We start from the raw sequence: 20,345 nt of genomic DNA on the forward strand, positions 1-20,345 counted from the left end.
TAGAAGAGAGAGAAAGGTGTGAAGAAATTGAGTAGATTCTACAGGAGAGTTTTGGGCCTCTTGAATGCCCATTCTTTTCCTCTGTTTACATTTTTTTTCATTCCTTGTAATCTGGAGTTGAAATTCAAGCAGTGCATTCCTTTACTTAATCGGAATCCTATCAATTTTCTTGAGATCCCACCATAAACTTTACATATTTTTTCTAATAACATTGCGCACCTTCTTCCATCTTGTTCCCATAGTTAAGAGAAAATTTGCACATTGTAGCAATGTATTATAGATGATTTACACTGAATTGCAATATGAGCTAAATACTATTCGCAATTTTGACTTGCTATGTTTGTGTCAAATGCTTTGTGGCTTGTTTTTGTTCAACTAATTGTTGTCTGCATTTATGTCTCTGTGCTTTGGTTCTTCATGTGCCTATTATGCTGGTATAGATTTCATTGTCTGACACAGTCTATTGAATTCTAAGGTTCATCCAAGTTCTATAACCATTGAGGGCACTTTAGGAAATCTAAGGCTGTGTGATATGTCGCTTGGAATGGATCACCATTGGGGTTGGCTGTGTGATATAAGGAATCAAGGGACTGAATCTCTTATCAAGGTAACTTATAATTGGTTTGGTGAGAAGCTGACACTTTACAAGGATATTTTTGATAATTATTTTTATATTATAATTTTGCTGTAAACTTCCCTCTTGTCTAGTTCACTTTCAAGTCATACACTGCTGAAGATGAAGATTATGAAGGATATGATTACAGCTTGCAAGGTCGACTTTCTGCCGTTCGCATAGTCTTCCTCTATAGGTTTGTTCAGGAGGTAAGTTGAAATTATTTTTGCTACTTTATTTCTTCTTGGGGTGATCTTTTCTGTTGGATGTGAATATCTTACCTTTCTGGATGCTTGTTCTGTAGATATTTGCTTACTTTATGGAACTTGCAACCCCGCATACAGAAGAAGCCATTAAACTTGTTGACAAAGTTGGAGACATTGAGTGGCTGATTAACAAATATGAGGTTGATGGATCCTTGGCATTGAAACTAGACCTTTCACTCGACACTCCAATTATTATCGTGCCAAGAAATTCAACAAGCAAAGAGTTCGTATTCTTCATAAGAATTTGAACCTTCTGGTTTTGAATTCAGTAATTTAATTATTGAAGGCATAAAAAGTGTTTTAGATAAAAATGATTGATAGATGCAATTTCCTTGAATACTTGAAAAGTGTATTCCTTGTATAAAGTAGGTGTGTGTCTGAATCTAGTTTCACATGGCAGATCTGGGTTCAGCTTCAGAAGGGTTTTGGTTTTAGCTTCTAATTCTCTCCAGCTTTGGTTGTGGTTGTGGGATTCAAATTGTGGTCTTGTTTTGAGTACTTCTTGATAGTGTTTCATGGGTTTTGTTGTCCGTGTGGCTTATTGGCCATAATGTTCCTATTTTTATTTGCATTAATAAAATTCTACATTCTTTCAATAAAAATCGGATCAATTTTCTTGACGCTCATAAATTTCTTATACTAATATTTTTTATTTTCCAAATGAAAGGACAACATAGCTGAGAATATATTATTCCTATTTGTCATATTTACAAAGTTTAAGGTATATTTACCATCAAATCTCTCTTCCTTGAATTTGTGTGACTTTTGTTACTTCTAACACTGAGTATTTTATTATTATTATTATTAATAGTAGTAGTTGTTTTTTTTGCTCTGCACATACCTTTGTCTGTTGAAGTAATGGGAAATAGAACTCTCCTGCCTCTAGAACCAGGAGTGTGCATGAAAAAAGAATCAAAGAATGGAGTACCTTTTCTATTTTTTTAGTTATGTTTGCTGTAAAGTACTGTGGTTATGATTGATTCTATTATATTTTTTGTTGTTTGCAGCTTCATGCAACTGGATCTGGGGCAGCTGCAACTGAGGAATGAACTCAGTTGGCATGGATGTCCAGATAAAGACCCTTCAGCTGTACATCTTGATATTCTTGATGCAGAGGTAATTATTTGGTTTCAGTTATTGATTCAGACTTTAAACTTGAATTAGTGCAGAAAGTGTCACTTCTGCTGTAATATTGCAGATTTTGGGAATGAACATGTCTGTGGGGATTGATGGTAGTATTGGGAAGCCAATGATACGGGAAGGCCAAGAAATTCATGTTTATGTGCGCCGCACTTTGAGGGATGTGTTTCGAAAAGTTCCAACATTTTCCTTAGAAGTGAAGGTATTTTCTTGGATGTGAAAATCCACCGAGTTTGATTTCTCTCTCTTTTTCTACTATGGAGTTACCTGTTTAATCCTTAAACTCTGCACATTTGCATGGAACAGGTGGACTCTAGTTGATACATTGCTTATGTTCAAATTAGCATGCAATTAATGTGTGCATTCATAATTTACCTTATGATCATCTTTGATGTCTCATGTTCTACCTGAATGCTTTTGTTGCTTATGCTGTCAATAAAGCTGAAGCAAAAGTAGTTGATTAAAAAAGAAAAAAAGAGAAAGAAAAGCCACAACAATTAACAAACAGAACAAAAAGGATAAAGCAAAACAGTAGCTCTAGAATTCCTGCAACACAAGTTTTTGCAATGACTTTATTTGGTACTTTTTTGAGGAGTTGACCTTCTTTTTGATCTTCGTGTGTTAATGAAGTGCTTTCTAGTTTGGTACTGTTTGTTGGGATCTGAGAAATCTGATCTGATTGGAAATCACTCAAATTCCTGATTTTATGGATCTTGATTGAGTAAGATCATTCTGATTTCTGTATCATAGGAGTAATTGATAGTTTCGTAAATTGTACATTCCTAGTTTAAGAGATGTATTTTCTTAGTATAGCTAGAGATCTTGATCCTAATCTCTCTATATGTCGTAAAATCCCTGTAAATGAAAGATTGGATAAAGAGTTTATTTGTTCCACCAAACCTGCCTCTATCCTTGAACTGAACTTAGTCTCTGGTAAAGAAGCTTCATTAGAATCACTTGTGACTGCTAAATGAGCTTGCTGATCTGACTGAGAAACAGACCTATTAGAACCAGGAAAACTTTATGCTGAAAATTCCTGTCAAATGATGAAGGCACCTATCTGCATAATGACCTGGTTTTCCACATAACTGAAAGTGAACATTTCTTGAATTAGATCTGCCTCTGCCACTACCTCCTCTATAGTTACAACCACCTCTTGTATTGTTATTCATATTTCTATACCAGTATGATCCAACTGAAGTTTGCATACATAGCCTCTGTTTATCCATAAGTAACAGATACTGCACCTTTTCTAGATTTATCTCATCCATTTGATATGTGATGATAGATACAACAATCTCATAATCTGAACCTAATCCACTTATAGTGGCCAAAAAGTAAATTCATGTCAAACGTAGGTTCTCCAATAGTAGCAAGAGCATGTCCAATAGTCTTAATCTTTAAGATGTAATCATTTACAGTCATAGACTCTTCCTTAGTTGTCTAAGTTGCCGCTTAAGTTGAAATGACTTAATTACAGTTTATTGTGAGTAGAAATTCTCAAGGACATACCGGGCTTCTGAAGAGAACTTGCAATGAACAACCCGTGCTAATACTTCTTTGCTTTTTGTTGAGAATAGCCACCCGAGCAATAATTGATCTGACTTGAGCCATAAGAGATGGTCCTCATTTACCTTCTCTCTATTAAGATTCCTATGATTAGGATCTGGAACAAATTTTGCAGGAGATTTCGTGATGAAGGAAACTATGTCAAAAGCTTGAATTGTAGCCAAAATCTGTGCTTTCCAGAATAGGTAATTTCCAGTCTCCAATTTCATAGGTTTGAAATTGAGAGCTTTCTTAATTGAGGCGAAATCAACTTGTGATTGAGAAATAATAGGATTTGAGACTAGGTTCTGAGACGTTTCACTTGAAGATGCTCAGGATCTTTCACCATTGATGTAAAATGTTGGCTCTGATACTATAATACCCAGTATTTTATATCAAAGGTATTTTTGGAAATTGAGGAGTCAAAATGAGATTTATCAATGTTTCGGGCCTATGTGTAATTTTCAAACATGAACGAAAAGGCAAGTGTCCATGTCAAAGCAAGTCAGGGAAGGTAAGATTGCCCAAATAAGTGGGATTTGACAAAAGCAAGAGATTTGCAAAGGTTTGGGGTCGAAAATACGCGATTAGGGGCATCCGAGCCAAAGTACAGAGTGTGTAAACTGCTCGAGAGAGGTCGAAACGACGAAGTTTTTTGAAATTCTTGAGAGAAATGAATAGTTTGAAACTTGTAGGCCTTATTGGAATAGATGGAAAGTTCAGGGGTATCAAGGAAAGGGGCAAAATGCATTTGGAAATTAATTGGGGGGTGGGGGGGTAAAATTGTAAAAAACCAAACTTGTAGCTGGGAAACTGATCGGCCGCACTGTGGCCGCCGGCCAGCCGCCTCTGGCCGTTGGGAAGCTCGCCTGGAGGCTCCAGAATAGCCTCCAGGTCATGATCGAACGATTAGGAATGGCCATTGGCCGAGCACGATCGAGATTTGACCGGAATTTATGGCGGATGTGATCACTGATTCGTTCGGATTTTTCGAGGGATTTTGTGCATGATTTAGGGCTATTTGAATCATTTAGAAGCTAGATTTGGTGATTAAGGGATAAGAACAACCAAGATTTGATTGGTTTTGGCGTCAAGAACGGGTATAAATAAGGGTTGAAGGCCGAGAGTTCAAAAGAAAAATCGGGCAAAATTACTCACGTTTTATCTTGAATCGAGCAATAAGGTTAGAGGGCTTTTGTTCCTTGGGTTCTAGGAAGGGTTTCTGGAGAATTTGGAGGCGTTTGGTGTAGGTTTCATAGGGTTTCAGGAAGCTGGTCAGAAAGTCGAGCCTCATCGGACCGTGACTTGCAACCGGAGTTTTGGGGGTTTTCCAGCAAGTTTTTCGGCCACCAAAGGGTACCCCTAGGATCGCCTGACGGAGAGCTTCAAGGATGTGTACTTTGTTTGGCTGTTGGAAGCCGTCACAGCTGGTCGTCGTTGAAGAAGAAGGCCGGAGAAGACTGGTCGCGTGAATAGCACGCACGGACATCACCCTCACCCACGTGCTTGGCGCGTGAGGTACAGGTTTAATTCGAAATTAATTTTGTAATTTTTAGAAAAATATTTTAGGAATATTTGAGCAAAAATAGTCGGAGAAATTAGGTGTTAGGTATTTATTATGAATTTTCGAAGGAAAGAAGGTTATGGAAAATAGAGAAAAATAAAGAAAATTGAAGAAATTACGGGAAAAATAGAAATATTGATTTCTATAGTCACGATGGTAAACAGGAGATGCTTTGACCGTTAAAGGAAAGGATTGCATGACTATCGAGGCTTAGCACGCATTATGAGGCGCAAATTGACTTTGCAAATAAGGTGAGTGGTTCGATCCAATTTTATCCTTTGTCTTATAAGTGGCTTGGTGTGTGTATAGTGGGTTTAGGTGAGCGATTCTACCCTCCCGAGCTTAGGTTACACATGTTTAGCCAGTTCCAGTGAGTGGTTGTACTCTCCGAGACTTGGGATGTTTCTTGTAGTCGTTATACTTCAAATTATTGGCATCTTATGCATATTGAATATGTGGTATATTGCATCAACTGATTTTACTTAAAAATAGTCGGTGCATGGCGTGTGATTTTCATATCATTGTTATGTTGAATTCATGTCATTGTAATGTCCGTGGGACGGGATGGGGTCTGCTTGAGAATGGGGCAAGGTTAATCCCGGTCATTAGGTGATGTGGTTGGGCACCCGGAGATTAAGTATGCTGCGACAAGGTCATTCCCAACGGGGTGTGGTGGAATGATGGTCACGAGAGATTAAGTATGTCAGGGAGATTTCTCAAGTTAGATGTGTCGTGAGTCATTTGTATATGCCATGCTCATAGTCATTCATGCATTCGATAAACTGTATCATGTCATCACTTAGATGTTTAATCATCTAATCTGGGTTATGCCCTTGGAACATTCAATGTTCTAGCCAAGGACTGCTGCGAGGGCGAGGACGAGGACGTAGCTAGCTGAAGGTTGTCGGTTTTTAGCATTATAGTTGTTGTTATCTTTTCAAGTTGTAATACTTATTTTGATATTATGTACAAACTGTTGTGATGGTTCACAATATTTATGTTATTACTTTTCGCTGCGTGATATTATGACTCGTTTAGTTTAAGTCTATTGATTTCATTAGTTAAATGGGCAAGACTGGAGTTTTCGGGATCTTGTGGGCATGTGAAGATTGTTCTTGGAATCACCGTGGGTGTCGGTCGGTGTGAGCATGTGAAGATTGTTCTTTGAATCGTGGTATGTGCCGAGCATGTTAAAGCATGTGAAGATCGTTCTTGATGCACCGAGCATGATAAGTTTAAAAAAAAAAAAAGATTCCTGGGAATTCTCTTATAGTAACGTGCTCGGGTAAGGCAGGGTGTTACTGATACCATGTAAGAACTAGAGAGAAAATAAAAATTGAAAGAAAATGAATAGAGATAATCAAAACCATAGAGACTGAATTGAATGAATATTACAGCATGGGCAATGAGTTTTTATATTGCTCTCTATTCTTCAACAACTAACAGACGTGCCAGCTGTCAGTAATAAACAGAACACTGATTGTGTTTTCTGTTTGAAACTAACTGACCGACTGCCACATAAGCTAAGTAAGAAACTAAATAAACTCTCCTTCTATTCTCTGTCATGTACTAAGGGTAATTAGAAGGGCAATAATGTAATTAGTTATATTAGTTTGTTAGGAGATATTTGGGTGTTTGTTAGGAGCACATGGGTGCTATTAGAAATTAGTTAGGGAGCTAGCTAAGGCCTATAAAAAGGCCCATTGTAAGAAGAGAGGGTATGCTTGAATTGATAATTGAAATCTGATTCTCTCTCTACAATTTCTCTACAATCTTCCCCTCATTTCTCTATTCTGCTCTCCCTCATTTTCTCTCTAATTTCTCCCCCATTCTTTTTCAATTTTCCCTCTAATACATTCTGCTCTTAACCTTAATTCAATCGGATCTTTCCGATTGTCTATTTCAGTCCGTCTTGAACCCTAGGTTTATGACATTCTCTACTTCCTCTATCCTTCATAATTAGAAGTAATATTCTCCTTAACAAAGAGGATATTGTAATATCCTTAAAACCATAACCTTATCTCCCAACCTTTTCACATCAATTACTTGATCCTTTAAAACCATACTCATAATAATCCACACTCCATGTATAGTAAAGTTTACATGTATAATCCACACTCCCGATTCAACAGGTATTTTAGCCTTCTCACAATGCATCTCATGTCTTGGAGGCAAATATTATTAATTCTTGCTCTTCTAATCATCACATCAACCACCTCCCTAGATTTTATTGTCAATACCTTGATGTTCCATGATCTAATCTTAAGTCTTTGGTCTTGGACTAACTTCTTCACTGAATCCACTGGTAAATGTTAGTGCTTGCAAATTTAACACAATATTCAGGCGGAATGCAACTACACTAAAATTTTTTCATTTGACCTGGTAAAATGCGTTGCCAATGCAGCTACCTCACTTAGTGGGATTAAGGCTTGTGATTGTCGCAAAATAGAATTCATAGATCAAAGCCTTGGCTGATCCAGATTACATGCCAAAACACTCCATTCATCATATTTTGTCAACACAAATCAGAGGAGAGTTCTTGGACCTTCACTAGAGTCCCCATGCATTGCCATTTGTGAGTGAGGTTCACCCATTGGCTGAGAAGTCACATATGGTAGGTTTTTCAGCTTTTGTCCAACAAACCCTACAATGGGTTTCTTAGCCTATAAAAAGTAAGTCTGAAATACTTTTTGTGCACCTTTTGACTACCCACAATAGGTCATGCTTCCAAACAGTAGAAAAACACACCTAAATCATCAGACAATATGATAATGATGGCAGAGATTACAACTGACCAGAACTTATACCATATAAAGTTGGGTAAATTATATGAAACCCCCCTGCACTTAGGGTTATGTGCAATTTATCCCCTTATACTTTAGATTGCATCAAAAAACCCTCTCACACTTTCAAAATGTTGCAATCAGCCACAATTTGTTGTTATTTTACATAATTTTATGCAGTCTATTGGTTGATTAATGGAAAATTTTGTATTTTTTTGATATATTGAAATTATATATATAGAATTATGTATTTTGTATGTAGATTATTGTACAAAATTATGTAAAATAACAACAAATTGTGACTGGTTGCAACATTTTGAAAGTGTAAGGGGGGTTTTTTGATACAATCGAAAGGACAGGGGGGTAAGTTGCACATGACCCTAAGGGGATTTCATATAATTTACCCTATAAAGTTTACATGGAAATGAAGAATACTGGACACCCAATTCGGTTTGTTTCAGTTTGTCTTCATATTGTCATAAAATAATACATAAAATATTACTCTTATCTCCTTAATAATAAACTCAATTATGTAAATACCATTCAATGCTGTTGAACTACATTTCCAAGGAACTTTATTGTTTCTTACAGAATAAGATGTTTTCTAATTGAGGTTGAAATTTGTAGAGAAATTAAGACCTTTAGAATGTATTTTTTGGATTGAGAAGTTCTTTGGGAGCTATCAAAACGGAGCTTCTAGGAAAGTATTTTGTCATTTTACAACTATAAAAGAGACTACAAATCATGGAATCTTTTCTATATGCACTGGGTTCTCTCTATATCTTGTAGACATGTTTTCTTACAAGATTTTGTTATAAAGGTTTACGACTTTTATTTCCTTCTTGTGCTCTGGATATAAATTTTTCATACAAGTTCCCATATCTTTCCATATTACTTCTATTTGGTTGTTTCTTTCATTCCTTGTCTTGTGGTTCGATTATGATCCTTTTAATTAATTCCTCCTTACATTTTGAAGGTTGGTTTATTGCATGCTATTATGTCGAATAAAGAGTATAATGTGATTATCGACTGTGTCTATATGAACTTATCTGAACAACCAAAACTTCCTCCAACTTTTCGTCAAAGCAAGTCTATTTCAAAAGACACGATGAAATTGCTGGTTGATAAGGTCAATATGAATGGTCAAGTATTACTCTCGCGCACTGTTACAAAGATAGAAGTGGAAGTGGATCATGCATTGCTAGAATTGTGTAATGGTGTTCATGAGGATTCAGCTTTGGCACATATCGCTGTAAGTACATTGTCCAACAGCAACTTGATCTTATTTTTCTTGTTTATTAAGGACCCTTTCTTCTCTATTAAAAGTTTGCATGCTTATTTCTATCTTGAACCAGCATGAAATCATTTCACTTTTTATTCTTTTTACAGCTAGAAGGTCTTTGGGTATCATATCGCATGACTTCTTTGTCTGAAGCAGATCTTTATGTGACCATTCCTAGATTTTATGTTTTGGATGTTCGCTCTGATACCAAATCTGAAATGCGTTTGATGGTTGGATCATGTACTGATGTTCCAAAACAAGCTTCAACTGGAAAATCTCCCTTTTCCTTAAATAAAGGTGGCTTTATGAGAGTTGACTCTCAAATTTCACCAAGCATGGATGTTCCAACTTCAACAATGTTTGTAATGGACTATAGATGGCGATTGTCTTCACAATCATTTGTGCTGCGGGCGCAACAGCCTCGGGTTCTTGTTGTTCCAGATTTTCTTCTTGCTGTTGGTGAGTTTTTTGTGCCTGCATTGGGAGCAATAACTGGAAGAGAGGAATTGATGGATCCAAAGAATGATCCTATAAGTAGAAATAACAGCATATTACTCTCTGCTCCTGTCCACAAACAGATTGAAGATACAGTGCACCTGTCCCCATATCGACAGCTAATTGTGGATTCTGCAGGAGTTGATGAGTACACATATGATGGTTGTGGAAAGACTATTCACTTAAGTGAAGAAACAGATATTAAGGGAGCCAATTCATCAAGATTCCGCCCTATAATAGTCCTTGGACGTGGAAAGAGGTTGCGTTTTGTAAATGTGAAAATCGAGGTACTTAACCTGCACCTTTCTCATAGTTTTGCTTTCCTTTTAACTTATTTACCTTAAAGTCATTAAGGTATGTTTTGTACAATTTTAAATAATTGTTGCCTAGAAAAATATTCAAGAGGCGGTGAATTGGGTTTTTCGAAAATTAATAATTTTAGCTCTTTTGAAAACTCTTAAATTTGTGATCTTAATATGTGGTGATTGCAGTAGAATTGATAACAATAAAATCACACAACCATAAGGAACAAGAGAAATTTATAGAGGTTCGGGTCTAAAGAACATAATCCTTTATCTCAAGACTTAGCTTGAGGCTCTCAAGACTTAGCTTGAGGTTCCACTAGAGAGAATCAACACTAGCTTTTAATTGGAGTTAAAACCTACGTACAATCCCTTGCCTAAACAAGAACCACTAGTACTCTACTAGCAAATACAATCTCCTCACACAACAAGTGAGTAAAAATAACAAACTTGGGGAAGAGTTAAATAGTTAGTGTTGGCAGCTTGTTTGTTATTTTTGTTTTGTTTAAGTTGGCATGTTTTATTCAGCTATTTGTCTAGCTATTATGTAGTGTTGCGCGTCTATATAAGGAGAGCAACAGTGTTCGTTTAGTACGTAATTTTGATCTTTGTGATCTGCCTTCAGCTATTCAAGGTTTTTCGTTCTTTGATTAGTTTTTCTTCTTCGTAATTCTTTTATGCCCTAGATCTAAACTTCACATGGTATCAGAGCTTTTCTGATCTGTTCCAATGGCCTCCGATCGAATTGTCAGTTCCACCTCCTCTTCTCCTCCTTGTAAATCCTCTTCAAATAATTCTATTTCCTTGCAATCAGATTTCTCAGCTATTGCGAAGGCTTTTAGCTATATTCCTCTGAAGTTAGACATGAGGAACTATATTTTTTGGAAGGCGCAAATTCTTGCCACAATTTGTCCCTTTGATCTTGTTCCGTTTTTGAACAAGATGTCTCCTCCTAAGTGTGTGCCTGGTCCTAATGGTGATTCGATAGTGAATTTAGAATACTTGAGCTGGATTCGTTCGGATCAAATGCTTCTCGGTTGGTTATTCTCTACAATCAATGAAGAAGTGCTCGCTCAGGTGATTCACTTGGAATCGTCAGCTGAGGTATGGATTCTGTTAGAGAATTTATATGCAAGGCAGACATTAGCTAAATCGTTTCAACTCAAGCAGCAGTTAAGATCTATTAAAAAGGATGGAATGTCTATGAACGATTACATTCTGAAGATTAAGACTATAGGCCACTCGCTTGCAGCTATAAGAGAACCTTTAAGTGATAATGAGTTGTTATTGGCAATTCTAAATGGTTAAGATCAGGATTATGATACGGTTGTAAGTCTTGTCACTTATCAGATGGATGAAATCGATTCGGAGAAAGTTCAGTATCTACTTTTAATGCGTGAACAACGTCTGTCTACTAAGACTCAGTCACTGACTACTCTAAGCCTTGATCAAGTCACTTCACCTTTACAAGCAAACGTAGCATCGTCTTCGTCTACTCAGAATAATGGAGACTCAAGTTTTGCTATAGGAGGATTCGTTCAATGAGGAAATCGTAATGGATTCAGAGAAGGTAGATGCCGTGGTAGAAATTCTAATAGACGAGTTTACTGTCAACTTTGTGGCAAGCCTGGCCACTTTGTAGATCAATGTTATTATCGATTTGATAGAAGTTTTCAAAGGACGCCTAATGGCAGATCACAAGGAGGTCACAGTGGTTATCCTAATTCTCAATTGGATACTCAAGCTTATATGGCCTCCCTAAATGAATCTAACGAAGCCTACATGACTGACTATGACTCGTATCAGAGTTCTCACTGTGGTAATTTTTCAAAACCAAATTTGTATTCTTCTGACAAATTTGTTTCATCACCTAATCTTCCAGATCAGTCCTGGTTCGTGGATTCTGGAGCCGCGAATCACATTACTTCAAACTTGAATAACCTGTCCTTACATACACCTTATCATGGTGTAGATAAAGTTAGTATCGGTAATGGTAAGAAACTACCTTACCTCAATCAAATTCTTTTTTGTATGTGCCAAATATCCTTCATGTTCCTAGTATGACCAAAAATTTAGTCAGTGTGTCTCAGCTTACACGAGAACACAATGTTATTGTCGAGTTTCACTCTAATGTTTGTTTTATTAAGGACAAAACATTCGGACGCCTTAAGGATGGGCTTTATAGGCTAGAACCAGCTTCTAAGTCTACTGGTGACAGCAAGTCGGCTTATTCTCTAGAGTGTTTTTCAACTCCTTCAGTGTCTCGTTTTCATTCTTGTAATAGCAAAAATAAATGTAACAGCCAGTACTCATTTGATCATGAGATGTCTGAGTCTGTTCATGTAGCTCACACCACACCTAACACAAATGTTTGTAAACAGTGGCAGGTTCGTTTGGGTCATCCATCTATAAATGTGTTACGGTTGGTGTTGAATAAATTTGGCTTGTCCTGTTCTCTCAATGACTTGTCATTTTGTGATGCTTGTAAAGTTGGAAAACTTAGTCAACTTCCATTTTCTAGACATGACATTACTGCTACAACACCTCTTGAATTGGTTTATGCTGATCTTTGGGGACCAGCTCCTGTTTTGTCCACAGAGGGCTTTCGGTACTATGTTATCTTTGTGGATGTTTTTACCCGTTATACATGGTTTTATCCTCTCAAATTAAAGTCAGATGCCTTGTCTGTTTTCATGATATTCCACAAGTTTGCTGAAATCCAATATAAAACCAAACTTTGTGCCTTGCAAAGTGATAATGGAGGGGAATTTAAGTCTTTCATTCCTTATCTTCAAACTCATGGTATTCGACCTAGATTTACTTGTCCACACACTCACCAACAAAATGGTGTAGTAGAAAGAAAATATCGTCACATTGCTGAAATGGGCCTAACTATGTTATCTCATGCTAGTTTGCCCTTAAAATTCTGGGTTGAATCATTTCAAACTTCGGTGTATCTTATCAATTTGCTTCCTTCCTATTCTATATAGTTTCAAGTTCCTTTTGAACTGTTGTATTATCGTACTCCTAATTACAGTTTGCTACATCCGTTTGGTTGTTCTTGTTTTCTTCTTCTCAGGCCGTATAACAGACATAAATTTGACTTTCTCTCTTTTAAGTGTATCTTTCTTAGTTATAGTCATCACCAAGCTGGATATAAATGTTTACATCCCTCGAGCAAAATCTATGTGTCTCGTCATGTGGAATTTAATCCTTCTGAGTTTCCTTTTCTTCAGTTGTTTTCTGGTACTAAGTCTTATTCTTCAGGGTTCTCCCATAATTCAAGAGGTCTTCCTACAGTTTTTCTACATCCTAATATTTCTTCTTCATCTTCTCTATTTTGTCCCAGAGCAGCCCATTCTATATCCTCTGATTCGAGAGTGAATCATTCAGTGCAATCTTCTGATTCATCTGGTTTACCTACTGTCCAACCTGGTTTACCTAAGAACAAGCCCATTAGACCTCAACCAGCACCCTCTGTAGCCCTCATGCCTTAGTGAGTTGTCGTGAGCCTAGTTTAGTTTGTGAGGCTCTTTTAGATTCAAAGTGGGCTCAGGCTATGGAGGCTGAGTATAAAGCTTTGAAGAACAATCATACATGGGACTTAGTTCCCTTTTCTCGTGACATGAATCTAATTGGGAACAAGTGGGTTTTTCGGATAAAGTATAACTTCGATGGATCCATTCTAAAGCATAAGGCTCGGTTAGTGGCAAAGGGTTTTCTTCAAAATTCGGGTGTTGATTATAGTGAGACCTTCAATCCGATAATTAAGGCTCCTACAATTCGTGTATTGTTTTCATTGGCTATTCAAAATGGTTGGGACATACAGTAGGTGGATGTGAATAATTCTTTCCTCAATGGTGATTTGGATGAAACAATGTTTATGGTTCAACCAAAGGGCTTTGTCAATTCTCGGTTTCCTAATCATGTTTGTCAGCTTAGGAAGTCTCTTTTATGGATAGAAGCAGGCTCTAAGAGCCTGGTATAATAAGCTGAAATCAGCTTTATTGTGTTGGGGCTTTATTAAGTCAGTATTGGATGCGTCCTTGTTCATCAAACGGACTACTAGCTATGTGATTTATATGTTAGTCTATGTTGATGATATATTAATCACTAGTTCAAGCTCAGCAGCTTTGCATGATTGCATAGCAAATCTAGATCGTTCCTTTGCTCTAAAAACTTTAGGAACTGTCAATTACTTTTTTGGTTTCGAAGCCTATAGAGATCACACTGGTCTCTATCTCAATCAATTCAAATATGTCCGTGATTTGTTGGAAAATGCCTCAATGCAGGACTATAAGCCTTGTAGCACTCCTATAGCTACTGGTACTTCTCTTACTGATGATGGAGATCTGTTTTCCCAACCTACGTTGTATTGTACTCTAATTGGTTCCTTGCAATATCTTACTTACAGTCGGCCTGATATTGCCTTCACAGTAAATAAATTGAGTCAGTTCATGGCTGCTCCTAAAATGCAACATTAGTTGGCTTGTAAAAGATTGTTAAGGTATATTAAGGGGACTGATAGTCTGGGTCTAGTTTTCTCTCCCTTAGCTGAAGCTTTGTCCATCATGGTCTACACAAATGTAGACCATGTTGGCTGCAGGGTAACTCGTTGGTCTACTACCGGGTTTGTGTCTACCTTGGTAAGAATCTTGTTGTATGGGGATCAAAGATGTAGTTGGTTGTAGCCCGTTCAATGGGTGAAGCTGAATATCGAGCTGTTGCTTCGGGAGTAACTAAAATTGTGTGGCTGAAGAATCTACTGCAAGAGCTGGGATATCCTTGTGAAGCTACTCCTATTGTGTGGTGTGACAATTTAGCTGTCAAAAGCATGGCAGAAAATCTTGTGTATCATTCAAGGACAAAACACATAGGTGTTGATGATCATTTTGTAAGGGAGAAAGTAGAAAATGGTGAGGTGCAGATCAAGTATGTTCCTATTGCTGAACAAGTTGCGGATGCTTTCACTAAAGGGCTGCCTAGAGATCGATTTAATTTACTATGCACTAAATTGGGCCTTATAGAGACACTTACAAGAATGTTTCAGCAACAGGAGTCCAAATTGAAGGGGAGTGTGGAAGAGTTAAATAGTTAGTGTTGGTAGCTTGTTAGTTATTTCTGTTTTGTTTAAGTTGGTATGTTTTATTCAGCTATTTGTCTAGCTGTTATGCGGTGTTTCGCGCCTATATAAGGGGAGAGCAACAGTGTTCGTTTAGTATGTAATTTTGATCTTTGTGATCTACCTTCAGCTATTCAAGGTTTTTCGCTCTTTGATTAGTTTTTCTTCTTCGTAATTCTTTTCTGCCCTAGATCTAAACTTCACAAAACTTACAACCAGAGACAATTACAAACAAGTCACCAACGATTGAGAATTCCACCAGGTAGCACACTTCTAGCACTTTGAACATTCTCACTCTTGTTTGAATGTTCTATCTAGTTTGTTCTACCTTGAGCCTCCATACTTACCCTATATATATACATCTTCCAAACACACTAGCTATTAAAGAAAGAGTTAATATAAAGTTTGAAATTCAAAAAATATTTAGGCTTTCTCAAACAATAAAAAAACATGTCTCACTTTTTATTCAAAATAAATTTACTTTTTGCATAAGAAATCAAGATTTGAAAATTCAAAGATAAGTTTTTGAGATATAAATGATTAAAACAAGAAAACATGTCTGAAAGCAATTCTCTTTTAATTCAAAATAAATTTACTTTTTGCATGAGTAAGAGAAAATATGTCTAAAAACAATTTTCCTTTAATTCAAGATTTGAAAATTCAAATATAAGCTTTTGAGACATAAATGATTAAAATAAGAAAACATGTCTCAAAGCAATTATCCTTTAATTTAAAATAAATTTATTTTTTGCATGAATAAGAGAAAATATGTCTAAAAACAATTCTCTTTAATTCAAAATAAATTTACTTTTTTTATGAGAAAGAAAAAATATGTTTAAAAATAATTCTCTTTTAATTCAAAATAAATATACTTTTTGCATAAGTAAGAAATGCATTTATCAAGAAATAAAAATTCAAACATAAACTTTTGAGATATAAATGATCAAAACAAGGAAACATGTCTAAAGACAATTCACCTTTAATTCAAAATAAATTTACTCTTTGTACCCACTTTTAATTCAAATTAAATTTACTTTTTGTATGAGAAAGAAATACATTTATATCATAAAAATATTTTTGTCATCATCAAAATCGTATTTACTTATCCTTGAGCTTAACAATAATAATATTCAATTAACCCCTAGTAACCTAAATAATTTAAACAAAGTTGTGGTTAAGTTCTTGAAGTTACTTTGATAGTGACCTTGATTTGCTCTGTGAGTTTGTTCTTCAATCTTTTCCATCTCTAACAATATCCACAACTTGCTTTGATCAAAAAGAGCTCCACCATATTGGAGTTGTGCTTAAAAAGTAACTTATCCAATATTTTATTACTGAACAAATTAAATAACCTAAGTAGGAAAACCTTAGGTAGAACTGGGGATGAAAAAATAAAATGTTTTTCACCTTGTGTATGATATCATCTACATACACAAGCAAGGCTGTCAACTTCTCCTTCGTTGAGTGTTTAATAAAGAGAGTATGATCTCCCCTACTTTATTGATATTTCATTTGTCTCATAGTCTTAGAGAATCCGTTAAAACCATGCTCTTGGTGATTGTTTAAGCCCATAGAGTGCCTTTTTAAGTTTGCACATCCTGCCTGAGGCTTCTTTATCAAACTCTGGTGGTGGTTCCATAAAAACCTCTTCCCCTAAATCTCCATGTAGGAAAACATTCTTTACATCAAGTTGTTGCAATTGCTAACCATAACATGTAGCTACAGATAAAAGTACCCGAACAGTTGTCTTCTTGGCCATGGGTGCAATGGTCTCTAGGTAATTAATTCCACAAGTCTAGGTGTACCCTTTAGCAATCAATCGGACCTTATATCTTTCCAATGTTCCATCTGCATTGTATTTCAAGTTAAACACCCACCCGTAGCCCATAGGTTGAACTTCCTTTGGTCTAGGCACTAGCTCCCAAGTTTGATTCTTTTCCAAAACTCTCATCTCTTCTTGCATTGCTTGAGTCCAATTCTGATCCTTTAATGTCTCATCAATTGTTTTAGGAATGACAATGGAATCAAGAGAGGACAGAAAGCTTTTGTGCCTTGGTAAGAGTTGGTGGAAAGAAATATAGTTGGCCATTGGATGCTGTGTGCAACTTCTAATCCCTCTTCGAATAGCAATAGGTGAGTCCAAATCATTAGGAGTAGGATTAGAAGGAATAGATGAGTGAGACAATTCAATACCTAGACTAGAAACTGATGTTGGCCCTTGCTTGAGGGTATGGAATAGGTTGAGACCTTCTCTTGAAGACATAGGGAGAGCCTTTAAACCTGATAGGGGATGGTAGCAATAACAATGGTTGTGCTCTTTGTTCTGCCATGTCCTGTTCACTTGATTTGGGAGGAGGTAGAACAGGTGAGCCAGGTTCATATTGAGCAACTTTCTCAGTCTTTGGTTGTATCAAAGGAGCCAAATCTAAAGTAGGAAGATCACCCTAGTCACCAATACTGACAGTCTCCCCCTGGTGACTAGGAAGAGTGGACTCAAAAAAGGATTTTCAACAATAGTAACATCCTTGGACACAGAGAACTTTCGAGAGAGGGGATGATAGCACTTGTATCCCATTTGAGTAGGAGAATATCCAAAAAAGATGCACTTAAGGGCCTGAGAATCAAGCTTGTCTTTGTGGTGCTTAGGAATATGAACAAAAGACACACAACCAAATACTTTGAGGGGAAGAGCAGTATGAAGTCCAACATTGGGAAAATTGGAAGAAAGACACTGCAAGGGACTTTGATTTTTAGAAGTTTAGAGGGAACCCTATTAATAAGGTAGGTAGTAGTTAAAATTGCTTATCCCCAAAATGTTTAGGAACGTGAGAAGAGCTTTGGAGGGAATTCGTCAAATATCTATCCATCCTCAAACCATAGCTGTCAAAGGATCACCTAGGCTCAAGGCTTAGCCTTGGGAGCCTTGCTCTATGAACTGCATGCCTAGGTGCTAAGGTGCACCTCATGCTAAGGCACAAGGTGCCCGCCTTTTGCTCCTTTGTAATTTTTTTTTTTTTTGGATGGACTCGCTAAAATCTCACTAGTAATAGTCAGAAAAAAATAAAAGGTGATTTTAGAAAACAGTAAAACACCCCATATTTAGTTAAATAATGTTGGTTATTTTTAATTTAGGAGTTTGTATGTTTGCATTTACCTCTTTATAGGTATATATTGAAAATAATGATGTTAAGTATTTTTATAGACTTTTAAATGTGTGCCTCGCTCCTTGCCCCTTGACTCCAAGCATTTTTGCTACCTAGTGGACTTTGAGCCCTTGACAACCATGACACAAACTAACTGATAGTACAACTAAATAATTGACAAATAAAAAATATCCAATAGTACTAATAACAAGCTAACTAGCATTATAATTAATAAGCTAAGTATTTTAACTACTTCAACAGCTATTCTTATCTACAATAACAAACTTAAACAGTTACTGCCTCCTTTCTGTTATGAATTCCCCCTTGCTAGCTCCTCTAGCATTTTTCTCATTGCCTTTCCCTCTGAAGGTAACCTTGTCCTCAAGGTTTAAGTTAGGATAATATTGAGAAAGCTGCTAGAAACCTTTCCAAATATCCTCTTCCATGGGAAATCGAAATCCTATTGCATCAATACTTGCTTTCTTCAACCCCTTTTAGCCTCCAGTATCCTGTTTCTGAGAATGGATAAGGGTGTCAGTTCTGTTTTGTTATTCACACTTAAGGATGGAATATGAGTGTGAGCTAGTTATAAATTAGGCCCTTTACATGGCTTGACTTGGGAAACATGGAAAACAGGGTACTGTTTTAAGTTGCAACTGTTAAGCAACACTACCAAATTGTTGTAGAACTCCAAAAGGCTATAAAATCCTTCATTTAGGTGTTTGACTCCTCCTGTTTGAGACTGTTTGCTGCCTGTTGGACTGTAATTATAGATAAACCTGGTCTCCTCTTCTATTTACTCTTTATGAGCTTCCTACAAATTCTTTCTCGGTTCCTAAACAAGCTGAGTCCTGTTAGTCAGCTCCTAATGAGCAGCCTCCACCTTTAAAACTATGAATTTAATCTGGATATTTAGACATAGTCTGTTGTTCGTCTAAATCTAAATCAGGGTCATATTAATTGAGCTGCGATGAGGGGTTTTATACCATCATCGTGCCCATGAAAGATAGGCAACTCATTGTATTAGCATGTCCCCAGTCAGTGGTGCAATATTTATAATGTTAATTGACTTGCATTGAACAATGTGGTAAAATTTTTATGTTAGATGTCCTTCCTAGCACAAGCATTTTCATATGGAGAAGTTTCATGATTTGGCTCTGAACGATGATAATTGATACGGTCTTATTCCATCACATAGTTGATATTATCAAACTACGACGGTTAATCTAATATGCCCCTGCTAAGCAAGAAGAACCCCAACATATTTTACTCTAAACTCTCATGTGGCAGAACTTCTTGATAAAAATCTTAAGATTTCAAAACTCGAGGTTACAATTTTCTTGTTGAAATGATCAAGTAAACAAGGTTTTGCATTGAAGAGTCCATTTTGATGCTCTCTTTTCTCTTATTGGGAAGCGTGTTGTATTGAAATTATTCTTTGATGTAGTGCATGCTGTCAAATTTCTGGCTACGCATTGGAATTAGACAAGTGTTGTAAGTATAAAATGGGTCCTCACTCATTAAGATAATATTTACCATAATTTGCAAATAAATGACTCTTGTTCACATGGAAACACTTGGGTTGCATATTAACTATTTATTTGTACTGTTTTGAACCCCTTAATTTTTGTTTGGTCATTTAACTAACACAGATTAATGATTTAGTTACATGAATAGATGCTATTTGGTTCCATATATTTTATTTTCAATTTTTATTTTTTTTATTTTCTCCCACCCTTAGACTGTTGGGACTCCCAATTTCTTTTATGGGCAAATCAAAGAGAGAGGGAGGCTAGGAGGGAATGTTTGAAATAAAGAACAACTCAACGATGAACACCAGAGCTGTGATTGTTTCTTGTCTACACTCATGTTTGAATTTAAAAACAATTTAGCAAATAGAAACAAATACTAGAACAAAATTTTAAAACCAATAAAATGAATGTATATTTTGATTGTCCAAATAGTGAAAAGGAACATGAGAACTGAAAATGATAAGTCTCCTAACGGGCTGAAACTATTGGCACATTTATCATTGGTTGTGCTTCAGTTATCTGTTTCTTGATGTCTTACACAATTTAAAATTTTAT

The 20,345-nt window shown here is 36.4% G+C and overlaps 1 protein-coding gene across 3 annotated transcripts in view; it reads left to right on the plus strand.

Annotated features, from left to right (window-relative positions):
- LOC127809843 (uncharacterized) overlaps positions 1 to 20,345 on the plus strand; it is a 161,663-nt gene that overhangs the window by 78,430 nt on the left and 62,888 nt on the right. For all 3 annotated transcript variants that reach the window (XM_052348977.1, XM_052348978.1, XM_052348979.1), the window contains 7 exons: positions 476 to 607; positions 709 to 822; positions 918 to 1,102; positions 1,887 to 1,995; positions 2,078 to 2,221; positions 8,891 to 9,166; positions 9,304 to 9,978. In XM_052348977.1, coding sequence (XP_052204937.1) covers positions 476 to 607; positions 709 to 822; positions 918 to 1,102; positions 1,887 to 1,995; positions 2,078 to 2,221; positions 8,891 to 9,166; positions 9,304 to 9,978 — 1,635 coding nt within the window. The remainder of the gene's footprint in view (positions 1 to 475; positions 608 to 708; positions 823 to 917; positions 1,103 to 1,886; positions 1,996 to 2,077; positions 2,222 to 8,890; positions 9,167 to 9,303; positions 9,979 to 20,345) is intronic.

Source organism: Diospyros lotus, chromosome 9 (assembly GCF_014633365.1).
Source record: "Diospyros lotus cultivar Yz01 chromosome 9, ASM1463336v1, whole genome shotgun sequence".
Lineage (NCBI taxonomy): Eukaryota > Viridiplantae > Streptophyta > Magnoliopsida > Ericales > Ebenaceae > Diospyros > Diospyros lotus.